Source organism: Chaetomium strumarium (assembly GCF_033439665.1).
Source record: "Chaetomium strumarium strain CBS 333.67 chromosome Unknown B0T15scaffold_2, whole genome shotgun sequence".
Taxonomy (NCBI): domain Eukaryota; kingdom Fungi; phylum Ascomycota; class Sordariomycetes; order Sordariales; family Chaetomiaceae; genus Chaetomium; species Chaetomium strumarium.
Genome location: NW_026944430.1, coordinates 1,081,093 through 1,103,674, shown reverse-complemented (window position 1 = coordinate 1,103,674; position 22,582 = coordinate 1,081,093). Strand labels below are relative to the sequence as shown.

Here is a 22,582-nt window from a genome sequence, read left to right as displayed (position 1 = left end):
CTCAGCGTTTCTTTAGCCCAATGCAATTCGAGATGTTTCTCTTCTTGCCGTTTTCCGCTTGTCGGTTTCGGCCCTAATCAGAAACGGGTATTCCGTTCGCGCAACCAAGGATATTGTCGTTATGGGAAGTGCAGTGAAAAATGCCGAAGATCGTAGAAGGGAGGATGAAGCTGTGCGCTGCTTCGATTGTGGGCGGATGCGGTATTATTGAGTCGTGAAACGGGAGTCGCGGATCTTGCTTTGTCTTGTCCTTCAATGCCCGCTTGGGATCCGGTGACCTCGGAGTGCTCAACAGGAATGACGCTGCTTCTATCATGCTCCACAGCGTTAAAAGAGAGGGGCAGCTCAGGGCCTTCAGCACCGTGACGCCGCCAAGTCGGATCCGCAGGAATATCCGTATGTATACCTTGAAAACGGGGACCTTGCTCATTTCAAGTTGTCCTTCCCGGGAGCCGTTATTCTAACAAGTCGACCCCTGACTGCGCCTCACGATTCATCAATTTGGAGCCAGGAACTGGGCTGATAAACATGACATCCTTGTCATGATCTTCGATTTCTGGTACCTACACACCTACAACATTCATGGGCCTACGCGGCCCATCGCGCCGCATGAACTCATGTAGTGAAGGGAGCGGGAAGAGCGCCGCGATGGGTGGGATGCGCAACCACATGCTCCCTTCTTCACCCCTTTCCATCTTCTCAGCCCAATTTCCGGATGCGATACGATGCTCGACCTGAAGGCGTATGCGTTCACCCAGCCATATCTCTCCACCTACACTCCTGGCCTGTCCACACAGCCCGAACCGGAGAAACAATCGCATGGAAGAGCAGGCCCCGGTGACGGCATTCTGTCGACGGCAATAAACTAACTGGAACGCGTCCTGGAATCAGATGCGGATGCATGTCTGCATTCCTTGACTTTGTCGCACAGTACGGTTGCATGCGGGAAGGGTGTCAGAAATGGACCTTTCTGTCTCACACTGCAGCATTGCATCCGGCGGGTGGTACCGACTGCACCGGTACCTTCACTTGTCAACAGCAAATGACAGACCTGTTGGCACGCTGCTTTCAATTTTGCGATGGACCTTCTACAAGGCAGTAAACCAGGACTGTAGGCTCACCTGATCATGTAAGATGGAAACCAGAAAGTGATTATGGTTCTACATGGGACGGTTACTAGAGTCGTAACAGGAAATGCGGTATCCTCTGCGTCCATGGTATTGAACCATGGGCAGAGGCGCCCAACCGGAACGCGGAGTCGATGTCAGCAGGAAGTCAAACCCTTCATCTGCCAGTGGGTTAATTCAGGTCATCCAACCGGTCCTCCGGTCAGTCCACGCATCAGCAGACTCCACCCGGCCGACCTCCGGAGAAGTGGAGCATAGATTCGGCGCACCGATGATTGGCTTACGATCCACAGCGCCCGACACCGTACGAAGACGGTCCACCATCCACGTGACAATACCCGAGATCCTCCAATGCATTGAGAGAAAAAGTTCATTTGCATCGCGACCCCCAGACCGCAGCTGCCGAGCGTGAAGGAGGTGGACGGCGGCCACGACAACACACAAGCCTAGCCCGGTTGCTAATTGCAGTTCCTACTTCCCGATCCGCACACCAGGCGGGTTGACGTCCCATTCTTTTCTCTCAGTTGTGTTTTGGTAGTGTAAACCTCTCCTCCGCCCCTCCTCCTCCACCACCAGCACGATGGAGGCCATCGCAGCACGACCCGCCTTCTCCTGCTGCCGCAGCGCCGTTGCTGCCGGCTCAGCGTCTCGTCGGCTGCTCCTCAACACAAGCCCCGCGAGCGCCCGCCAAAAGTCTAGCACAGCCCGGACAAGAAAGGCGCTAAACATCCCACCGCACCAATCCTTCCTCAACTTCAACGGCTCAGATGGTGCGACCCGCCCGACATCTGACCAGATCATCTTCAACCCGCCGTCGTCCGCCCCGTCCGTCTTCCACACGCCGTTCAAGTTCCTGCCCCCGTCCGACCCCCGTCGCCGGGCCAACCTCGCCTCGGAGCTGTTCGCCTCATCGGCCCACAACAGCCCCTCCAGCTCATCACAACCATCATCATCAACATCAGAAGCCGCGGCTACACCGGAGGAGCTCCCGCTTGCGGGTGGGGTCCCGCCCCTCAAGCCGCGGCACCACCTGTCGAAGGAGGATATCGAGGAGATGCGGCGACTGCGGGCGGAGGACCCGGTGAAGAACAGCGTGCTGAACCTCTCGCGGCAGTTCCAGTGCAGCAAGCTGTTTGTGCTGATGTGCTGCCAGGCGCCCAAGGAGCACCGCGAGAAGATCCAGTCGCAGCTGGAGCAGGTCAAGAACCGGTGGGGCCCGCGGCGGCGGGCGGCGAGGGAGGAGAGGCAGCGGCGGTTTGCCATGCTCTTCAGTGGGGAGCTATAAAACACGGAAAGGGCACGGGGGTGGGAGAAGAAGAAGCAGTGGTGGGTGGCAATGGTGCCCACTTGTTCTTCTCACACCAGACCACGATGGCACACCTTCTCATGTGAGCAAGGGCAGGATGGCTGCAGCAAAGAGGACGGCACTGTCCACGGGATTGGGCGGACATGGGGCCAGCCGCTTTGAACATCACCGACGACATACTACTGTTGTCCGGTCTTGTACCTCGGAAAGGGGGGAATAACCACAGGAAAAGACGCTGCGGAAACTTTGTACGGGATGTTGGATGACACGGGAAATGCCACTGTACGATCAGGAGCATAGGCATATTAAGAGGCGCTGGGGGGCATAGACGGAGTTGTAAAAGAGCCGAAAGGGTTGGGCGGCCGGATTCTCCAGTCTCAAGCCACTGTATAATGCACAGAAATGCACCTTGTATGTTTCCCATGCAACGGAGCCGCGCCATTGGACGATTGATGGACTTTGAAGTGTCTTGACCATGGAGCACCCCGTTTATTCATAGACACCTTAGTTAACCCCTCTCCCGACCATTTTTCGAGCTCTAAAAAGACAAACCCAGCTCCTACCACGACCAGCATCCCGTATTATCACCCCGTTAGCTGGGGTTCCGGGCCCTCCTTTTCTTTCCCTTTCCCCTTAGCCTCCGACCGCCCAGCCTCCTCGTAATCCTTCCTCGAGGGGATAACCCTCCTACACCAGCCACACCAACTCCTCCGCCTGCCCTGCACCTCGCGGCCCAGGATCTCTCCCTTTGCCCGCTCATCGTCCCATTCCGGCACGCACGCGCCTACCTTTACCATTCTCACCATCTTCTTCTTCAGGACGCCACCAATCCCTTCGATCTCATGCCTCTCATACCCTGGCTTGAGCGCCGGGCTAGGCGTCCTGCGATCGAACAGCGAGGTGCCTGACGAGCTGCTCAAGCTCGCCGTACTACCAGGGCCGCTGAGGGTCCAGGGCGCCAGGGATGAGACGACGCTGCTGGCACTGCTGTGGGAATAGTGCTCAGCCTCGCGTGCGTCCTCAGCGTCTCCGTCTGTCTCCTGCTCTCGTTCACGCGCAGCACAGCACTCTGTCTCGCGGCCGCAGATGACGCCGCGGTCGCCTTCGCCTATGCCGGTGCCGAGGCCGCCGAGCACGTCGGTGTATTGGTTGCGCCATTTCCATATGCTGGGTGACGGGGTGCACGGTGAGACTGTGCCATAAAAGGGGAGAGTGGAGTGGATGCTAACTCACCCCTGATATTCGGAATCATCACCAAGGATAGATCGGCCGCACGGCTGGCAGAGCCAGACAGCCTCGGATTCGCACCTGCAGATCGCTCGTTGCATGTCATCTGACTCGATGCGGACCTCTGGCCCGAGGGTTGGCTTGACAAGCGAGCCAAGAGGTGCGTGCACGCATGCCTCGCAGAGCCGCCGATGTCGACCGCTGAGGGCAACGGGCGCTGGAGGCTTTTTGGCACAGTTCTATTGTGGGTGGTTAGGTTTAGACGTGGCCGAAATTGTCATTTGGGGCCCTAAGCACTTACCCGACAGACAACAGTGCCGCACCGCCGGCACTCGGCCACTAGATCGCGAGCACACCGTCCGGACTTCCCACCATGCTGCGACCTTCCAGCATCTTGCATATAGTACCAGTTGGCAGCACGGGCTCGGTAACGCAGTGTCTCCTCCGGATCTACGGGAAGGCCCTCGTTGACGCAGTGCAGGGTCGAGATAAGCAGCATCTTGCGGTACTGGAGCAAGCCCTCCCGGATCTGTTTGCAGGTACGCGACAGGTTATCGAGCGTGTTCAGGTCGATGTGGGAGGCCACCGACATGATGATACTGATTACCCGGTCAGCAATGCTTTCCCTTGGCAGGTGGAACTGCCAAGGTGTTGACTGTTTCATGCAACGGGAACGCAAGCATGAAAGGGTGGTGTCCGCCTACGGATAGCATCCCAAAGCCTGCGTCATGGAGTTCCGGTTCAGGTTCTCCCTGACGGCGAGCCCGTGAGCCTCCTCGCGTTGCTTGCCCTCCGGGGTGTTGATCCCGGAATCGGCGCCCGGCAAGCTGCCGCCTGCCGCGGTTACGGGCATCGGCTTGACGGCATCGACTCGGCCGGGCCACAGCGGACGTCCGTCCTGTTGAGGGCTATCATCTTCCTCGGCCAAGTCTACGAACACGGCCATGATTGCTCAATGCGATGTAAAACGTGAGGATACGAGATGTGGTGTCCGTGCAAGAGTCGGGTCGTTGCCGAGGATCAGCGGTGTTGTTTATCGGACTCGGAACATAAACGAGGAGAGGTCACAAAGTGAGTGGTAAGAGGCGGCCGAAACACAGAGAACGATCATAGGAGAATTGGATACGAAATCAATGGGGCGGTCATTGTCACAACGGACGAACTGGCATATATCTGGATGCCAGCCCTCCTTGACGTGTACAATCCAGCGCGCCTTGTACCGTAATAATAAGGTAGCTTGAATCAGGGAAAGGTTTCCGGACAGAGCATCTCCCTTCCAAATCTCCACTTGACGAACCCCGCTCACTTGGGCGCAATCGGAGCCCCGCCTGCTAAGAGTTTGGCAGAAGGCTCACTGCCGCCACTAACTAACGTGAACGAACAGCTCCAACTCCTGCACAACCGCAGGTGACTTCCCGTCTATGGAAAGTCACCAGCTTATAGTAGGTCCACGGGTAGGTACCCGTACTTACCATTTCATTCAACACCGACTGAGCCCGTCCACCACGTGGATTACCGCAGGTAAACATTATAGCTGCACACCAATCGTTGCTGCGGCGATTTCCCGGAAGTGTGAGGCAATGCCGTTTGTGCTTTCTTCCTCAATTGCTTTGGGGAGTTTCGAAACGCAGTCGTTCATGTCGAAAGGGTTTTCAATTGATGATTGGAGACACAGCCACCGGATAAACGGTCTACGGACGACTTCTCTCAATGCTCGTCTGGGGCATCCTGAGATTCCGGTATGAGGCATCTCGTTCGCACGAAGGAAGATCTCCCGTTGTGCAACGTCGAGGCTTCGTATTCTTATGCCCCGTTACTGGGCACTCGAGGTCAATAAGCGCATCGAAGACAGTGCATTGATCTCCTTCCACGTGTGTAAAGCACGTTGTTTTGTGTGGAACACCTCCTGGCCTGCAGTCGCCTCGTCTACGGACTACAGCTTGAAGGTCAACGGGCGCCACGCTGCGAATGGCAGCGAACTAAGGGTCGAGACATTCCAACGCGCTGGAAATTGACCTCAAGAGGCTCAAGGTGGTGTAGCCGATAAGATAAGCCTGTGTCTGATATACTACCACAGTAGGTTGTTTGTCCCATGGCAGGTGACGGTCGCTGATCGTATAAGCAGGCAGGAGTGTCTCATCGTATCTCCCGGCGCAGTCACCATCACCTGCAGCTTCTTTGCGTGCGGATTCTGCGGCCGTCTGAGTTCGGCGATTATGCGCAATCTCCTTTCAATGTCGAGCTCGGATTGGGCGGTGACACCATCGATAAGGCAGAATTCGGGGAGTTCGATGTTGCGATACTGATCATCGGAAACCCGAAGCGATCCTCCTGCGCACTTTGCTCAGCGGCCAGTTTTGCAGAAAAGCTGCTGCATGGCAGGTTCAGCTTCGTCGGGAAGAGCCATGGAACTGTTATACCCCCAAGGACGTCAGGTTCTACTCCGTACATCGCTGGTTGCTTGATTACCTACACAGTATGCACCATGATCACCGCCCGAGCTCGTGCCGAGCCACCCTGGACTGTTGTCTATCTTTAGCCCTAACAAATCGTCGATCATTTCGGCGGGGGGTTGCAGCGGATCGGCGGGATACGACTCGGCCCAGCGACAGAAGCGCCGAGCCCGTACACTATGCGGACCAGATCGCGAGGGATTTCGAGGAGTCAGCTCACAAAACTGCAAACAGCCATCGATAGGTCGCAGCCAACGACTCGCGTGGGGGTCCTCGACCTTTTCAGAGCGGCAGGCACCCGTGGGCCCTCCTCCCTTTTCTGCTGCTATGGTTTGACATTGGCTTCACGCCATTGAACGCCAACACCGGAGAGGCTTTCGGGTACATATGGTGCCGAGCAAGGACAGCTTAGTAACTCAGACCTCGAGCCTCCTGCTCTTATTACTACTATCACCGGCACCTGGAGCCATTTACACCGGTTAACTAGCGGGAATGGGAGGCGCTAGAAAATTTGGTTGTGACAAAGCGCGCTAGTTGTACGGACGGCAGAGCGGGCCAGCTGAACGGGCTATGCAGCCAAGACGGCATATGTGATTTGAGGTGCCACGATATGGCAACGTGCGACGCCCAGTCAAGCCGCCGGTGTCACAGACTCATCACAGGTTCCCGGCGGTTGCTGGAGGTTGGGCTTTTAGATGTCTCGTGCATCACCAATTGGTGCTAACTAACTAACTATTTACTGTGTAGTGACAGTACCGGGTGGTGAGGATCGACGTCTGGGATGGAAGGCGGGAGCATGTTGTTTTTAGAAACTCCAACTGACGCGCCGTGTCTCGTTATTGCTTCATTTTTATCGAGAAAGAAGCCGTTCTGGATTCTTGGCATTCGTTTCCGTTGATGCCGGTATTCCGAGACCAGGGCCAGATCCGGAAAAGTGGAAAACAGCTTCTTCCACAACGACAGCGACCTCTCAGCTCCCCAGGGCCTGCGCTCTTGGGCGTTGCATGGTGCGTGGGGTTGCGCTTGTGAACTGGCTACTAGGCTATGCCTGATGCGGGAGACTATCAAGATGGCCGACGGCCACCACCGCCAGCCGAGGCCGCCTCATGCAGGAGGATGCAGAATTCCATGAGCATGGGTTCGCGCGAGGCCTGCTCCCTTAGCCAGCGCCAAACGAGGGCGCAACACAAGCGGCAGCTCGAACCGTCTGACGAGCTCTCGAGAACGCACGGGTGTTGCTCGGATGGTCTGCTCGCGTAAAGGGGGGCGGCAGCTGGTCTTCGGCGGTGAATTTGTGAGACGCAAACCTACAGTGTACGGAGATACGTACAGAGGCTGAACCTACCTACCCTTGTCTGGATAACCACTCTGCCTGCAGGGGTCTCGCCGATCGATGCGTCCTTGGGAGGGGCCCAGGCGGCTCGCACACTGGGACGGTGCGTTGGCCCTCTCACAGATCCACTGCTGTTGCGTTGTCCAGAGCGTGCTGAGATGAGCGAGCTGAAGGGGCCTGCATCCTGCATCTCCGTCCGCCGAGATAAACATGGGTGCGCGAAAAAAAGAAGACGCGGACGTGGGCCGGGGCTGGGAACTATGGACGCCTCCAGGTTAAGGCCTTGGCAGCACTATCAGTGCTCAATTTCTGACGGCTTGCAAGTGTCTGAGCGGTCGCGGCCGAGGGTATCTCTCTCCCGATGCTAAGTAGAGACCTAGTGGCTCTTGCTCTATGCCCGCAGGGTACCCAAGGGCCCCGTTCACAGCAGCTGTTGTGCCCAACTGCTCTCTTCTCTTCTGTTCCTTCTCTCTCTCTTTCAGTCCTTCTGCACCTGTCGATCACTTCCTTACCAGCTTCCCGGCTCTCCTGTCTTGGGTTAGCCCTCCCCGGTGAAGGCATCTATCTTCCTTCGACACTCTCCCTCGACACAACGGAGCAAGTGTAACCAGCCCGGAGGTGACCCGACGGCGAGGTCAAGGGGTATTCCGGGGCGCACCTTGAAGAGACCCACGCGCACCGATCCGGTCTGGTCGTTGCCGAACATGAAGAAGTTAAAGTCGTATATCTCACCCACACCCCCCGCGGGGGAGGAGCGGAAGAAGGAAACGAATGAAGGGACAGGGGCAGCCGGAGGCCGGTCGAGGAGAGCGGGCTCCAAGACGCCGGCACATCAACTACAGCAGATCCGGCCGCAGCCAGAAGGGAGCTCATTGCAGCCCGCGGCGGCGGCGGCAACAACAGCGCCATCGGCACCATCAGCGGCCACCTCAGCACGAGCGAGCATGCTCTCGATTCCGGGGGGCGGCACCGGACAGGCCAGCCAAGGCAAGTCGCACAACCACAGCCCGGGCACGTCCCGGCCGGCGTCGCTGCGGCACTCGTCCTTCCTCCCCGCGGGCGACGTCCGCAACGGCGACTCGGAGGCCATCAACGAGATCCGCAGCGACATCATGGTGAACTGGCTGTACGAGCAGCAGCTGCGCAACCAGTACGCCTCGGGCCAGCACGCCTTCGAGGGCGTGGTGCTCAAGCGGGCGCGCGGCACCTTCACGTGCTGCCCGCCGCAGATGGCCGCCATCCCGGACTCGCTGTTTGCCGTGGTGGCGCGCATGAACGTGCGCTGCGCCATGACGGTCAACACGCGCCTCGTGCGCGCCATGCTCGACTCGGTCCTCTCGCGCACGCGGCTCGACTACGTGCCGCTGCCGGACGGCCTGCGCGTGCAGGTGCTGCGGACCATGGCCGACCTGCCGCGGCGCGGCCAGCTGCACCACTTTGCCGCCTTTGTCGAGGACGTGCGGCTGCTGGTGGTGTGGGACGACGAGCCGGAGAAGCTGCTCGCGAGGGCGCAGGGCCTCGAGGCGAAGCTCATCGAGATCACCTGGGGCAGCGGGGACGACGCCGAGGCTGTGGACGAGGACGACGGCGGGGCGGAGAAGAAGGGCAACAGCAATACGGCCGTGGGCGTGCAGGAGCTGGAGCTGGACCCGGCGCAGCTGGAGGAGGCGCTCGCCAGGGAGCACCGGCCGGTCCGGCTGGAGAGCGCCGTCATCGTCACGTTCACGCTGGCGCTCTGGCTCGTGTGTCCGGCGCTGGGGATCCGGTGGCTGGTGTACCAGTCGGTCGTGGACGGCACGTACCTGCGATGGGCGCTGCTGGCGGCGCTGCCGGCGCAGCTGTTCGTGAGCCTGTTCTTCTTCCAGTCCATGGTCACCAGCCTGTTCCAGGTGTTCGGCCCCATCTCGGCCGTGGCGAGCAACAGCAGGTACTACAGCGGCAAGCCGCCGCGGCGCATCGACCGCAACCAGGGCCCGCTGCCGCACGTCACCATCCAGATGCCCGTGTACAAGGAGGGCCTCGCGGCCGTCATTAAGCCGACCGTGGTGTCGCTCAAGGCGGCCATCAGCACGTACGAGATGCAGGGCGGCACGGCCAACATCTTTGTCAACGACGACGGCATGCAGCTGATCTCGGACGACGACGCCCAGGCGCGCCGCGACTTTTACGACGAGCACAACATCGGCTGGGTCGCCCGCCCGCCGCACAACCCAAACCCAACCGCGGACGGCGACGACAACGCGCCGGCCGAGAAGCGCTTCGTCCGGCGCGGCAAGTTCAAGAAGGCCAGCAACATGAACTACGCGCTGCACGTCAGCAACCGGGTCGAGGACAAGCTCGCCGGCGTGGAGCGGGGCAGCCGGTGGGACAACGAGCAGGAGACGGCCGCCTACCAGCGCTGTCTGGCCGACGTGCTGCGCGAGGACGAGGGCCGCACCTGGGCCGAGGGCAACATCCGCGTCGGCGACTACATCCTGCTGATCGACTCGGACACGCGCGTGCCGCACGACTGTCTGCTGGATGCCGTCAGCGAGATGGAGCAGAGCCCGGAGCTGGCCATTCTGCAGTACCAGTCCGGCGTCATGAATGTTACCAAGTCGTTCTTCGAGAATGGGTGAGTAATATCTTTTCTTTATCTTTCCTTTTCTTTTTTTTCTTTTTTCTTTTTTCTTGTTGATATTGTTCTCTATACTTGTATATGCTTACATCCGGCCCCCCCAGCGTCACCTGGTTTACCCGCCTGATCTACTCGTGCATCACCTTCGCCGTGGCCTCGGGCGACTCGTGCCCCTTCGTCGGCCACAACGCCTTCCTCCGCTGGCAGGCGCTGCAGGACGCGGCCGCCTTCACCGACGAGGATGGCTACGAGAAGTACTGGTCCGAGTCGCACGTGTCCGAGGACTTCGACATGTCCCTGCGCCTGCAGGTCGCCGGCTACACGATCCGCTACGCCTCGTACACGGGCGACGGCTTCAAGGAGGGCGTCAGCCTGACCGTCTACGACGAACTGGCTCGGTGGGAGAAATATGCCTACGGCTGCAACGAACTGCTGTTCCACCCGCTGCGCTTCTGGCTCGTCCGCGGGCCCTTCACGCCGCTTTTCCGCCGCTTCATTACGAGCAGCATCCCGCTGCCGAAGAAGCTGACCATCCTGGCGTACATTGGGACTTACTACGCCATTGCGTCGGCCTGGCTCCTGACGCTGGGGAACTACTTTGTGACGGGCTGGTTCTATGGCCACCACGACAAGTACTACCTCGACTCGTTTGCCATTTACATCTCCATCATTGTCGTCTTCACCGCGCTAGGCAACGCCTCGCTAGCCGTGCTGCGGTATCGGCTGAGCGAGCAGTCTCTTCTTTCAGCATGTACGTTTCTCATCCCCCTCTTTTCTTTCTTTTTTGTTTTTTTTGTTCCCCCCATTTCATTCACACGATGAAAACTAACTAACACGCCCCCACCCCTGCAGACTTCGAAAACCTCAAGTGGATCCCCATGTTCTGCATCTTCCTCGGCGGCATCTCGCTGCACCTGTCGCAGGCCATCCTGTCGCACTTCTTCGAGATCGACATGGTCTGGGGCGCCACGGCCAAGGAGCTCGAGGAGGTGCGCTTCGGCCCGGAGATCCTGCGCATCATCCGCCGCTTCAAGTGGACCTTCCTGTACTGCTTCGCCTGCACGGCCCTCATGGTCTGCGGCAACACCGTCTTCCCCGTCGAGTGGCGTATCAGCATGTTCTACAGCATCTATCCGCTTGCCGCGACCGTCGTGTCGCATTTCTGCCTGCCCGTGCTGCTCAATCCGGCGCTGATGATGTTTACTTGGTGAGCTGGCGAGCGGGGGAGGTGAGGGAAAAGGAAGGGTGGTAAATTGTTAACCTATTTCGTTTTGGGCTTCCTTTTCTTGGCTTTGTTCTACTTTGCCTAATGTTTATTGGTCGTTATCACCCTTCCCCCCCGTAGTCGTCTGAAGGGGTCTGCGGGAGTGCAAAGTCACAAAAGGCAGAAGATCGGCTTTGGTCAAGCTGCCCTACCTACCATTCGGGTCCACATAAGTACTAGTACCTACTAGTAGTTTACTTCCATATATTTCGCCCATGCCATAGAGATGTCGTAGAATCGATAGCAGCGGTGGATATCGTACCAGCCAGACAGCACAAAAACAACTCGTTTGGAAATACTATAGACCCAGTGCCCACGAGCGCTCCTCAGCAACGAGACTCTCAGAGCTTAGAGCCTGCGGCAGCCCCTTGACCGGGCGCCTTGCCAGCGCCGTACACGATCGCCTGGTCCATGGCCAGCGCCTTCTGGCCACGCCATTCCTGCTCCCCCATGAACCGCTTCTTGACCAAGTACCTCCTACACATCTCCTCAATCTCCGCCCCGGGATGCACCGCCGCATCCACCATGTACAGCACGGCAATCAGGACCTCGGCCAGCCGGAACACAACCCCCCTCGCATCGGGTAAGAGGTCCTCTTGGCTGGTCTGTTCCACCCTCTTCTTTAGTTTCTCCCATTCTCTTCTGACCCCTTCCTCCGCCTCTTTGGATAATACCCCTTCTTCCATCCCCTCCTTGTTACCGCCCCACCTCTTATCGTTAACAACCCCTCTGACGAACTCCAACCCGGCATTGACAAACCACCCCACCGCCGCCTCCACCGTGTCCTCCCCTCCTTGCCGGGAATGCTTCATCGCCCGCAGCGTATCGCCCGCCAACACGTCCGTCGTGCCTTCCCAGATGGCGCCGACACAGGCGTCGCGGAACAGCCGTGCCACGTTGATGTGCTCCGACTCCGAGTTGAGCAGATACCCCACGCCGCCGAGGGCTTCCATGCACGCGTAGACCAGCGGGATGGCGGTCTTGCATATGTAGGATTTGTGCAGCGACGACAAGGCACGCAGTAGGGGAATCACTAAAGCGGTGGTGGGTGGTGTGAGCGGTGCCACGGGAGGGGCAGAAGCAGTACTAGGGGAAGGGCGTTCGGATAAGCCCAGGAGATAGACCGTGTAATACGTCAGGAGCATCAGGCCGTGGTAGTCCGCGGTAAGATCGGCGAGCGTGCGCATGTGCAGGCGGTGGGAGGACAAGGGGACGCGGCGGCCGCGCCCGGCGCCGGCCTCGCGCACGCTCGCAAAGGATCGCGCGATAGCTAGGCCGCGGCCCAGGTAGCCTACGCTGGACACGGTCGTGTGCACGCGCGTGATGGTCAGGATCGTGCTGATCTCGGCGATGCCCTGGCCCTCTGTCCCGATCAGCCAGGCGCGCATGTTGTTCAGCTCGAGCTCGGCCGTGGGGAGCGACTGCGTGCCGAATTTGTGCTTGAGCCGCTGGATGGTGACGCCGTTTAGTTCGCTGCCGCCGATATTGCCTGTTGCGGAGATCAGGGCAGGGTTGTGCCGGCGCATCGGCGCCAGGAAGGCGCTCACCCCCTTGGACGGGTCGGTTTTGGCCAGCAGGATGGCCATCTGCGAGTCGGTCGCCGAGGAGAACCACTTGAAGCCCGAGATGGACCAGGGGCCGAGGGGGATGTTGTCGTCCACGTCGGCGAGGGGAGCCGGGCCGGACTCCTCGGGATAGGGGTCGTAGGTGGCGACTGTTTCGGTTCGGGACACGTCGCTGCCGCCGGGGCGCTCGGTCATCCATTGCCCGCTCGTCCAAGCCCTGGCCGGGTCCCGGGAGGTAAGATGGCCAAAGGCGTTCTGGAAGACGCGGCGCTCTGTCGGCGAAAGGCCCGTCTTTTTGTTGGAGAGATGCCGCTGCAGGAGCCGGGCGGCGCCATCCTGCATCGCCGCCGGGCACAGCGTGTTGGCGCACGACGCCTCCCAAAGGTGGCAGCGGATGAACTGCACCAGTCGAGTGTACGGGCCATAATCCGAGTCGTAGTTGAGAGCAACGACGCTGCGGGGGGGTAAGTCAGGCTAAATACGAGGACTAGGTAGGGGTATCGGCCTGCTTACCCCTTTCGGAACCCGAACTCCTGCAGCTTCCTCCAACCCTCGCTTACGACCAGCTCACTCTTGGGCTTGCCAAAGGCGTCGCGCCCGCTGCCACGCAGATACGGCTGGCTGCGCTCGGCATCTATTACCCAATCGAAGACTTGTTGCGTGAGAACTTCATCTCCGAGCTGCGCGGCTTCTGGGCTGATCTGGTCCCGTACGGGGTGAGGTAGAAAGACTAGAGCGGTCAGCATCAAGCACGGCGTGACAAGGCTAGAGGAGTTGAGGAGGGAAGAGAACGCGGCTGCATACGTCTGGTTATCCGCTGCAAACTAACATCGTCGTGGAATTGGTTCTTGATGACGGGCTGCTGCTGAAAGAAGCCTGTGTTGGAACTGGACGGTTCCATGGTCTCCGATAGCTGCTCACGTCAACAACGAATGACTGTTGCCATGAAGACGCCTGGAGCCTTGGGAGGACGATCAAGCGTGGACGAGTTCAATGGGGGTCATGTCGGTTCGCCCGTATCGATGAGCACAATGCAAGATACCTCAAGGATACCTATGTAAAAAGGCAAATGCTCCCCGTGGCATTGGATGTTAACGTTGCTAAGCATTATCCCCTTCCGGAAGGCCGCCATTAGGCCCGCGTCACCTGAAGCCTCGGCTCGCAGTGCCTGAACAAGGCAGTTTGTGAGCCGTCCCATTCCAAGCCGTTGTCGAAGCCGGGAACTGAATAAGAGCACGCGGGGGCAACAGGGGTTGAGCGCTTGAGTACAGGGTTAGGGTATCTGCTAACATCAATTCGTCCAGCTCATCTCACGAGTCACGTGCGCACGTTCTGCGATCGCGCTTTGTCGCGTAACGTACTACTCCGTAAAGCAACCCCGGAGTCTGTGTGGCACAGCTCACCCTGCCTCGTCGCAATGCCACAGATTTCCAACAATGACCAATGCAATCGAAATATCCGACGATGACCGCACAGCGTCATCAGTGGATGACAATACGTCCTTGAAACCAACGACACTCGGGAAACGGAAACCGAGATGCGACTTTGAAGAAAAGGTCGCCTGGACCGACGATGAGTCCGATCGCGACGAGTATTCGAAGCGCCAACGAACGACAAAGCGCAGGAATTATACCAAGGGGAAAGGGAAAGGGGCAGTTGGGAAGGGTGCCGCCCGCGGGACAACGCTCGCGAAGAAGACCGCCGCCGATGCATTCACCACGCAGGGCCAGTATGCCGACGCCTGCGTGCCAGAATACCTGCTGCAGCGAAAGAAAAACTTCGACAGGGACAGAGAGCTGCTGAAGGATGCGGGGCTCAAGCTGCCCCCGGATTATTCCGACATCTACTTCTCGGACGACGAGCTTCTATCGGCCCTCGAGGAGCGCCCCAAGTTCGACGACAGCAGCGGCGTCAAGCCGTGTCGGCCCTACCAGGACATTGAGCTCGAGTATTCGGCAGGCATAATCCCGGCCGCGATTGCACAGTATCTCCGCGACTACCAGATTGCCGGCGTCAAGTTCCTGCACCAGCGGTTCGTTTATCAGAAGGGCTGCATCCTGGGCGACGACATGGGTCTGGGGAAGACGATACAGGTCATTGCGTTTCTTACGGCCGCCTTCGGGAAAACGGCCGACGAGCGAGACGCGAAGCGGATGAGGAAAATGCGACGGGCGGGCGACCACTGGTACCCTCGGGTACTGATCGTCTGCCCCGGCTCGCTGCTCCAGAACTGGCGGAACGAGCTGGATCGCTGGGGTTGGTGGCACGTTGACACATACCACGGCGCCGGGAAGGAAGACGTTCTGCAAGCGGCCAGGGCCGGGAGGCTAGAGATCATGATTACGACCTACGGCACCTACAAGAGGATGCGCGAGGCAGTCAATGAGGTCGAGTGGGACTGCGTCGTCGCCGACGAGTGCCATGTTCTCAAAGATCGCAAGTCCGAGACCACCCAGGCCATGGATGAGGTAAACGCCCTCTGCAGGATTGGCTTGACCGGCACGGCCATACAGAACAAGTACGAGGAGCTCTGGACGCTCCTGAACTGGACAAACCCCGGCCACTTCGGGACGCTTGCCGAATGGACACAGACCATCACGAAGCCTCTAACCGTCGGCCAGTCGCATGACGCTACGCTCAAGCAGCTCAGCATTGCCAGGACGACGGCCAAGAAGCTGGTTCAGAACCTGCTCCCTGACTTCTTCCTGCGGCGCATGAAGACGCTCATCGCGCACCAGCTCCCCAAGAAGAGCGACAGGGTCGTCTTTTGCCCCCTAACAGATATCCAGCGAGAGGCCTACCAAAATTTCTTGGAAGGGGACCAAGTCGTCACCATCATCACCGCGTCCGAGCCCTGTGACTGCGGTTCGGGGCACAAGAGAGGCTGGTGCTGCTACCAGTCACTGCCCGATGGGAGGCTGTGGAAGAGCCTGGTATTTCCGACCATCATGACTCTCCAGAAGATCTCGAACCACCTGACACTCCTGATTCCCTCTGCCACCGACCCCAGCGACAAGCAGAGCTCCGAGCTTAACGCGCTCCAGACCTGCGTGCCGGAGGACTGGGAAGAGCTATACCGGAACCGAGATTCGATGCTCAATCTGGCGAACCCCGAGTTTTGCGGGAAGTGGAAGATCCTGAAGAAGCTGCTGCGCTTCTGGCACGAGAATGGAGACAAGGTTCTCGTCTTCTCGCACAGTGTGCGACTCCTGCGCATCCTACAGCACCTGTTCCACAATACGAGCTACAATGTTAGCTTTCTAGATGGGTCTCTGAGCTATGAAGATCGGCAGAAGGTAGTCGACGACTTCAACTCCGATGCCTCCCAGTTTGTGTTCCTCATCTCGACTAAGGCCGGAGGAGTCGGCCTCAACATCACCTCGGCCAACAAGGTGGTCATCTTCGATCCACACTGGAACCCGTCGTACGACCTGCAGGCTCAAGATCGAGCATACAGAATCGGTCAAGTGCGTGATGTCGATGTGTTCCGCCTCGTGTCAGCAGGAACCATCGAGGAGATTGTCTATGCTCGCCAGATCTACAAACAGCAGCAAGCCAATATCGGCTACAACGCGTCCAACGAGCGACGCTATTTCAAGGGCGTGCAGCGGGACAAGCACCGAAAAGGGGAGATCTTCGGGCTGCAAAACCTCCTCAGTTTCCACGACGATCAGGTCGTCCTGCGGGAAATTGTCAATAAGACCAACGTCGCTGAGGCCAAAGCCGGCGTCTACCTCAGCGACATCGACATCGACCGAATAGCCAAGGACGAAGACGACGAGCTGAACTATATCAAGCAGGAAGACGACGACGAGGAAGGCGGCATCAGCCAGCTGGCCAAACTCCTGACCACCGAAAACCAGGAAGAGCTGATCAAGGCCAAAATGGCCACCAAGCCGAAAAGCGACGCCATCGCGGCCATCCTCGCCTCCGCCGGCGTGGAATACACCCATGAAAACTCCGAGGTGATTGGCACCAGCCGCGTCGAGGCGCAGCTCTCGCGCCGCGCCGAGCTGGCCGTGATGCCAGATAGCCAAGACCCGGAGGGCAACAGCGCGCTGTTCGCCGACAGCCAGGCTAACCACGTGGCTCCGGCGGGTAGCGGCGGCGGCGCTGACAACAACACTAACAAGGCCTGGGGGAAGAACAACCCGTGGAGGATGCACTACGTGTTCAATCCGCCCGACGACGTCATGCGGCGCCAGTTCTGCTCCATGGCGAGGGAGTTTGGTTTCTCTAATGCGACCGAATTCGCGCTTGTCGTCGAGAGCTGGACGCAGGAGCAGCGCAGGAACTGCTTAGATATGTTTTACAGGGTCAGAGAGGTCAAGGTGTTGGAGAGGGAGGTGGCTGCGTTGAAAAAGGAGGAGCCGGATCCTACTGATACTGCGGCTAAGGCGGCGGAGATGGTCAAGACTGAGTCGGTTGCTACTAGTAGTACTACGACTACTAAGACGGAAAGTGAGGGGGCTGTGGTCAAGGAGGAGAAGATGGCATCGCCGTCTCCGACCCGGGTCAAAGTTGAGAAGGTAGAGGTTAAGAGGGTGCCGACGATATCCTTGTTTGACGATGACGAGGATGATGAGCTTTGATTGTAGCTTGCATTGGCTTTTTACACTGGCGTTGGAGGATGGATGATACCCCGAGCGTTTTCGATTTCAAGATTCTAACTTCCCGGTTCTCAAACATAGATGCTAGTGCGTTTAGGTCTTGACTACCTACCGATATAATATGGCCAACGGGATCCTTTTTGCCCGTTGGACTTTTCCCTTGTCACAGGACATTCCCACAGGAATCAGTCTTTCGATCAGAGGGCCTACTGCCTGCTCACAGGCATCATGAAGGTACTCAGGGCACTACTCTAGTATCATCATGTTACCATTGACATTACAGAGTTTCGGACACGGGGATCGATCCATGAAGTACGTAGCTGAGTCATCAGTAGCGGAACCACTACAAGGACCCCACCAAATCCACACACAGCAAAGGTATCATCTTCACATGCCAACATGCCAAAACCGAGTGTGAGCCAGCCCAGCCCAGCACGTGACACTGCGGGTTCCAACTTTCAGACTCACTCACTGCAGCTCCTTTCTTGCGGGGGTGGGGCGACCGCGGATTGGGGCCCCCCAGCCAATCAGCCCAAAGACGAACCAATCAAACTGCGCCGGAGCCGGCAGGGCTCGGCAATTCGGTCATGGATGGGCTCGTGGGTCCAATGCCGAGGGCGGCGAACATTGGCAGACGCAAAGCTCGGCTCAAAGGGACTCTCGGAGTCGGAGAGCCTCTGACACACACACTTCTCGAAGCCCACTTGGCCAATCCAGTGCGGTTTTAGCATGTGACGTCGACATCGAGACTTCAGCCTATATGGTGCTCTGAATCATGGGCAATTGGCCTCTGCGGGATCTCAAGAGATCAATTGAAATGGCGAGGACGCCGGAATCCAGAGACGAGCCTGCCATAGGGAGCTGCTCACGGATTATCTGGGCATGGAGAACTATTAGAGTCATCAGAATGGTAGTCCTCTGCCCGCGGACCAAGTGTGGAATGTGGGGCCAGGGTGATAGCCGTTGGACCGATCCGTCCCGAGTCCCTTGTCGTCCTCAGCCCGGGAGCTCGCCGGTTCGGTGCCGTTCTGGTCCCTGTCTCTGTGACTGGGCCTGGTGTTTTTAGTCACTCGTGCAATTCGATTCTGTGTGCTTCTTCTTTCCATCTTCCCGTTGCTTCCTCCCTCTTCGCCTTTCTCTCTTCTCCTTCTTTGCTGAGGTGTTTGTTGTCAACGTATAGACCCCAGTCTCATCATCCCTTGCGTCGACCGCTGCGCCGGCACCGCACCGCTTAGCTGTTGCAACACCATAACGTCATCCCGGTTCTTGACTAGATCCTACTCACACTACAGTGACTAGACCGCCCAGCATGGCTGCCAACAACATGGTGAATCCCTCCGTGGATCCAAACCTGGAGGATGAGCTCTTCGCCAAGGAGGTTGAGGAGGTCAAGAAGTGGTGGAGCGACTCGAGGTGGCGGCACACGAAGCGGCCGTTCACCGCTGAGCAGATCGTCAACAAGCGAGGCAACCTCAAGATCGAGTATGCCAGCAATGCCCAGGCGAAGAAATTGTGGAAGATCCTTGAGAAGCGCTTCCAGGTGGGCAGCAGAATACGCAGAATGGCAGAAGGCATCCATGGCTGATTGGAACGGTAACAGACGCGAGACGCCAGCTACACCTACGGGTGCTTGGAGCCCACAATGGTCACGCAGATGGCCAAGTATCTCGACACCGTCTACGTCTCGGGCTGGCAGTCGTCGTCCACGGCCTCGTCGTCCGATGAGCCGGGCCCGGATCTTGCTGACTACCCCTACGTAAGTCGGTTCCGCAAAGGGGGGCAGAAAAGAGAAGAGAAAAGGGGGCGGGAGCTGACGGGCGCAGACCACGGTGCCCAACAAGGTTGGCCAACTGTTCATGACCCAGCTCTTCCACGACCGCAAGCAGCGGCAGGAGCGCATGTCGGTGCCCAAGGCGCAGCGCGCGAAGCTCGCCAACATCGACTACCTCCGCCCCATCATCGCCGATGCCGACACGGGCCACGGCGGTCTCACGGCCGTCATGAAGCTCACCAAGCTCTTCATCGAGAAGGGCGCGGCCGGAATCCACATCGAGGACCAGGCGCCCGGCACGAAGAAGTGCGGCCACATGGCCGGCAAGGTGCTGGTGCCCATCAGCGAGCACATCAACCGCCTGGTGGCCATCCGCGCGCAGGCCGATATCATGGGTGAGTTTTCTCTCTTTCCGAGACGGCGTAGCCCCAGCAGAGATTGATGAGAGAATGTGTGGCCGCCAGGCTCCGACCTGATCGCCATTGCCCGCACCGACGCCGAGGCCGCGACGCTCATCACCTCGACCATCGACCCGCGCGACCACGCCTTCATCTTGGGCTGCACCAACCCCAACCTCCAGCCGCTCAACGACCTGATGCTGGCCGCTGAGAGAGACGGCAAGGCGGGCGACGCGCTGCAGGCCATCGAGGATAAGTGGCTGGCGGAGGCCGGTCTGAAGCGGTTCGACGACGCTGTGCTCGACGCCATCGCCCAGGGCTCCTACTCGAACTCCAAGGGCCTCGCTGAGCAGTACCGCAAGGCCGTCCAGGGCAAGCAGCTGTCCAACACGGAGGCCCGCGCCATCGCCCGGGGCATTCTGGGCAAGGACATCTACTTCGACTGGGACGCGCCGCGGACGAGAGAGGGCTACTACCGCCTCAAGGGCGGCTGCGACTGCTCCATCAACCGGGCCATCGCCTACGCGCCGTACTGCGACGCCATCTGGATGGAGAGCAAGCTGCCTGACTACAAGCAGGCCGAGGAGTTTGCCAGGGGTGTGCACGCCGTCTGGCCGGAGCAGAAGTATGTTTCTAAAAGTTTCTCTTTCACTCACCCATCTCTCTATCTTTCTCCCTCTCCCTCTTACACACATTCCCACCAACTCACCAGTCAGTCACACACACACACACACACACACACACACACACACACACACGCACACATTACTGACCTCCGTGGTTCAGGCTAGCCTACAACCTCTCCCCCTCCTTCAACTGGAAGACGGCCATGGCGCGCGACGAGCAGGAGACCTACATCCGCCGCCTGGCCAAGCTGGGGTACTGCTGGCAGTTCATCACGCTGGCGGGGCTGCACACGACGGCGCTCATCAGCGACCGGTTCGCACGCGCCTACTCGCAGCAGGGGATGCGCGCGTACGGCGAGCTGGTGCAGGAGCCCGAGATGGAGCTGGGCGTCGACGTGGTCAAGCACCAGAAGTGGTCCGGCGCCACCTACGTCGACGAGCTGCAGAAGATGGTCACGGGCGGCATCAGCTCGGTCGCCGCGATGGGGAAGGGCGTGACCGAGGATCAGTTTCACTAGGTAGTCGGGCGGTTTTGCAAGGTGAAGTGCCTACCCAAGGTAGGTAGGTAGATGAAGAAGAGGCATGAGAGAGTGTGTTGGGAGGTTAGGTGGTGAACGGAAGGGCATGGAGCGGACTTTTTTGTATGGGTTTTGAATTTTGGGATAGTTTAGTATATTTCTTATATACGGGAACGCTGCACTTGTCCTTTTATTCTTGCAGTTGCCGGCTCTTGTTTGGTTTATTAGCGTCAACTTGATAGCGGGGTGGATCGGCTATAGTTGGCGCGCCGGCGTAGCCAGTTGAGGGAGGCCTATACTACTTACATGTAGATTACTACACCAGCGGTGCCGGGCTGGTGGTAACAGGTAAGGTACCTTAGGTAAGGTAGGTTTGGAAAGCCTCCACGGGAACCCTCCCGAGGTCCTCGTCAAACTCGCGGCGAGGGCTAGGTGGCACGGAGAGGGCTGGCACCGGTCTAGGGCGTGGCTCCATAATAACAGCCCGGTACCCTTCAGCGCTCTGAAATTCCATATCCTATGTTTCGGGCGCACCACTGAGGAAATCAATGTCCCCTCTCCGCGGGCAACGGTTATGAGGTTTATGACGGTTTCGGGCACACCGATAAGAAAGTGCAACGTCCATGTACCTTCTCCGTAGCAACCCTCCGTGGCAGCCTTGCGCAAATCTATGACGGTGTCGGGCCCACCGCTGAGGAAATCGATGGGCCCGGACCCTCTCTCCGTGGCAACTCTTCATAGGAACCTCACGGAGAGAGCTGCTACTAGCCTAGGCCTAAGGCGTGGCTCTATAGCAACCACTTAGCGCTTAGAAAGATCGGAGCATGAGCCATGACCCTTTGGCGCCTCAAAAGAGCATGTCACATGGTTTCGGGCGCACCGGTCAGATCATCAATGACGTCTCCTCTCCGCGGCAGAATGACGAGAGTAGATTGTCCGAGCGGCGGGCGGCTGCAAACGTGGTGGAACAGCGACCAAAGACACATGAGGGCAAATCAAGACCACAGAGCTGCGTATCGCGTACCTTCTGTGTTCTGTGGATGTTCACAAGTTAACGGTTGCACCATGTATAAATAAGTCGGTGACCGCGGTTTTTCACCGTCATTGCCCGCATCCAGACAGTGCAGTACTCCGCGTCTAGCCCAAACTCGCGTCAAATTGACTGAACTTTCAGGTCTGAGGGCAGTGCTGGCTTGGGATGAAGACGGGAAGGAGGAGTTCAGTCCAGGGGGCATCAACCGGACGGCTCCAGTACCTTACCACAGTAAGCTTCGGTTTCTTCCACAGCAGTATCAGCGTGCGAACAACATGGCAATGCCACTACAGATAGGAATCCAGCTCGAAGGGGCTTCGGGAAGCAGAGGGCAACGCCGCCTCACTTCGCGGGCTACACCCTTCGCATCGAGAAGGCGCCCGATCTTGAACGTCATACATACGTAGAAGAAATTTTTTTCTATTCTCCTGAACATTCAGAAGTACCCCTCATACATAGCACGCAAATGAGGCTGGCTAGTACCGTAGGCCGGGAATTACCTAACTACCTTAGGTACCTTATCCAAGAAAAATGTATAATACCTTGGTACCTACGGTAACTCCCTTATCCCTGTGTGGCTGCCTTCCGGACCGAAAGTCGTCCGCAGAAGCTCAAGCACAACCCCAACCCCCAACGAGACGCTTGTTACCTATCAGTGCGTATGAGGCGAAGGGGGCTGGGGGGAAAGGGGGGGGGTGGTATTGTTCCACACACACCCATCACACATCCTACAA

At 58.5% G+C, this 22,582-nt stretch overlaps 6 protein-coding genes across 6 annotated transcripts; 4 read left to right on the top strand and 2 right to left on the bottom strand.

Moving 5' to 3' along the window:
* The first annotated feature begins 1,437 nt into the window (after positions 1-1,437).
* Positions 1,438-2,885, top strand: B0T15DRAFT_523302 (mitochondrial ribosomal protein subunit L20-domain-containing protein). Its single transcript, XM_062868681.1, has one exon. It carries the CDS (start codon positions 1,708-1,710, stop codon positions 2,410-2,412), a length of 705 nt encoding a protein of 234 aa, XP_062723803.1. The 5' UTR covers positions 1,438-1,707; the 3' UTR covers positions 2,413-2,885.
* B0T15DRAFT_523301 (uncharacterized protein) lies at positions 2,886-4,891 on the bottom strand. Its single transcript, XM_062868680.1, has 4 exons — positions 4,365-4,891; positions 3,962-4,259; positions 3,667-3,899; positions 2,886-3,600 (listed from the first exon to the last, which is right to left on the bottom strand). The coding sequence occupies exons 1-4, from the start codon at positions 4,604-4,606 to the stop codon at positions 3,018-3,020; spliced, it is 1,356 nt and encodes a 451-aa protein (XP_062723802.1). The 5' UTR covers positions 4,607-4,891; the 3' UTR covers positions 2,886-3,017.
* A 3,091-nt stretch (positions 4,892-7,982) lies between these two features.
* On the top strand, positions 7,983-11,471 carry B0T15DRAFT_94263 (glycosyl transferase family group 2-domain-containing protein). The gene is made up of 3 exons (XM_062871475.1): positions 7,983-10,060; positions 10,168-10,814; positions 10,916-11,471. The coding sequence occupies exons 1-3, from the start codon at positions 8,151-8,153 to the stop codon at positions 11,272-11,274; spliced, it is 2,916 nt and encodes a 971-aa protein (XP_062723801.1). The 5' UTR covers positions 7,983-8,150; the 3' UTR covers positions 11,275-11,471.
* Positions 11,472-11,613: 142 nt separating this feature from the next.
* On the bottom strand, positions 11,614-14,088 carry B0T15DRAFT_428612 (acyl-CoA dehydrogenase/oxidase). The gene is made up of 3 exons (XM_062865691.1): positions 13,697-14,088; positions 13,406-13,622; positions 11,614-13,346 (listed from the first exon to the last, which is right to left on the bottom strand). The coding sequence occupies exons 1-3, from the start codon at positions 13,791-13,793 to the stop codon at positions 11,669-11,671; spliced, it is 1,992 nt and encodes a 663-aa protein (XP_062723800.1). The 5' UTR covers positions 13,794-14,088; the 3' UTR covers positions 11,614-11,668.
* Positions 14,089-14,270: 182 nt separating this feature from the next.
* On the top strand, positions 14,271-17,821 carry B0T15DRAFT_523292 (P-loop containing nucleoside triphosphate hydrolase protein). Its single transcript, XM_062868679.1, has one exon. It carries the CDS (start codon positions 14,329-14,331, stop codon positions 17,482-17,484), a length of 3,156 nt encoding a protein of 1,051 aa, XP_062723799.1. The 5' UTR covers positions 14,271-14,328; the 3' UTR covers positions 17,485-17,821.
* Positions 17,822-18,690: 869 nt separating this feature from the next.
* Positions 18,691-20,943, top strand: B0T15DRAFT_94164 (isocitrate lyase). The gene is made up of 5 exons (XM_062871474.1): positions 18,691-19,042; positions 19,103-19,258; positions 19,326-19,668; positions 19,738-20,296; positions 20,458-20,943. Exons 1-5 carry the CDS (start codon positions 18,812-18,814, stop codon positions 20,813-20,815), a joined length of 1,647 nt encoding a protein of 548 aa, XP_062723798.1. The 5' UTR covers positions 18,691-18,811; the 3' UTR covers positions 20,816-20,943.
* The last annotated feature ends 1,639 nt before the right edge of the window (positions 20,944-22,582 follow it).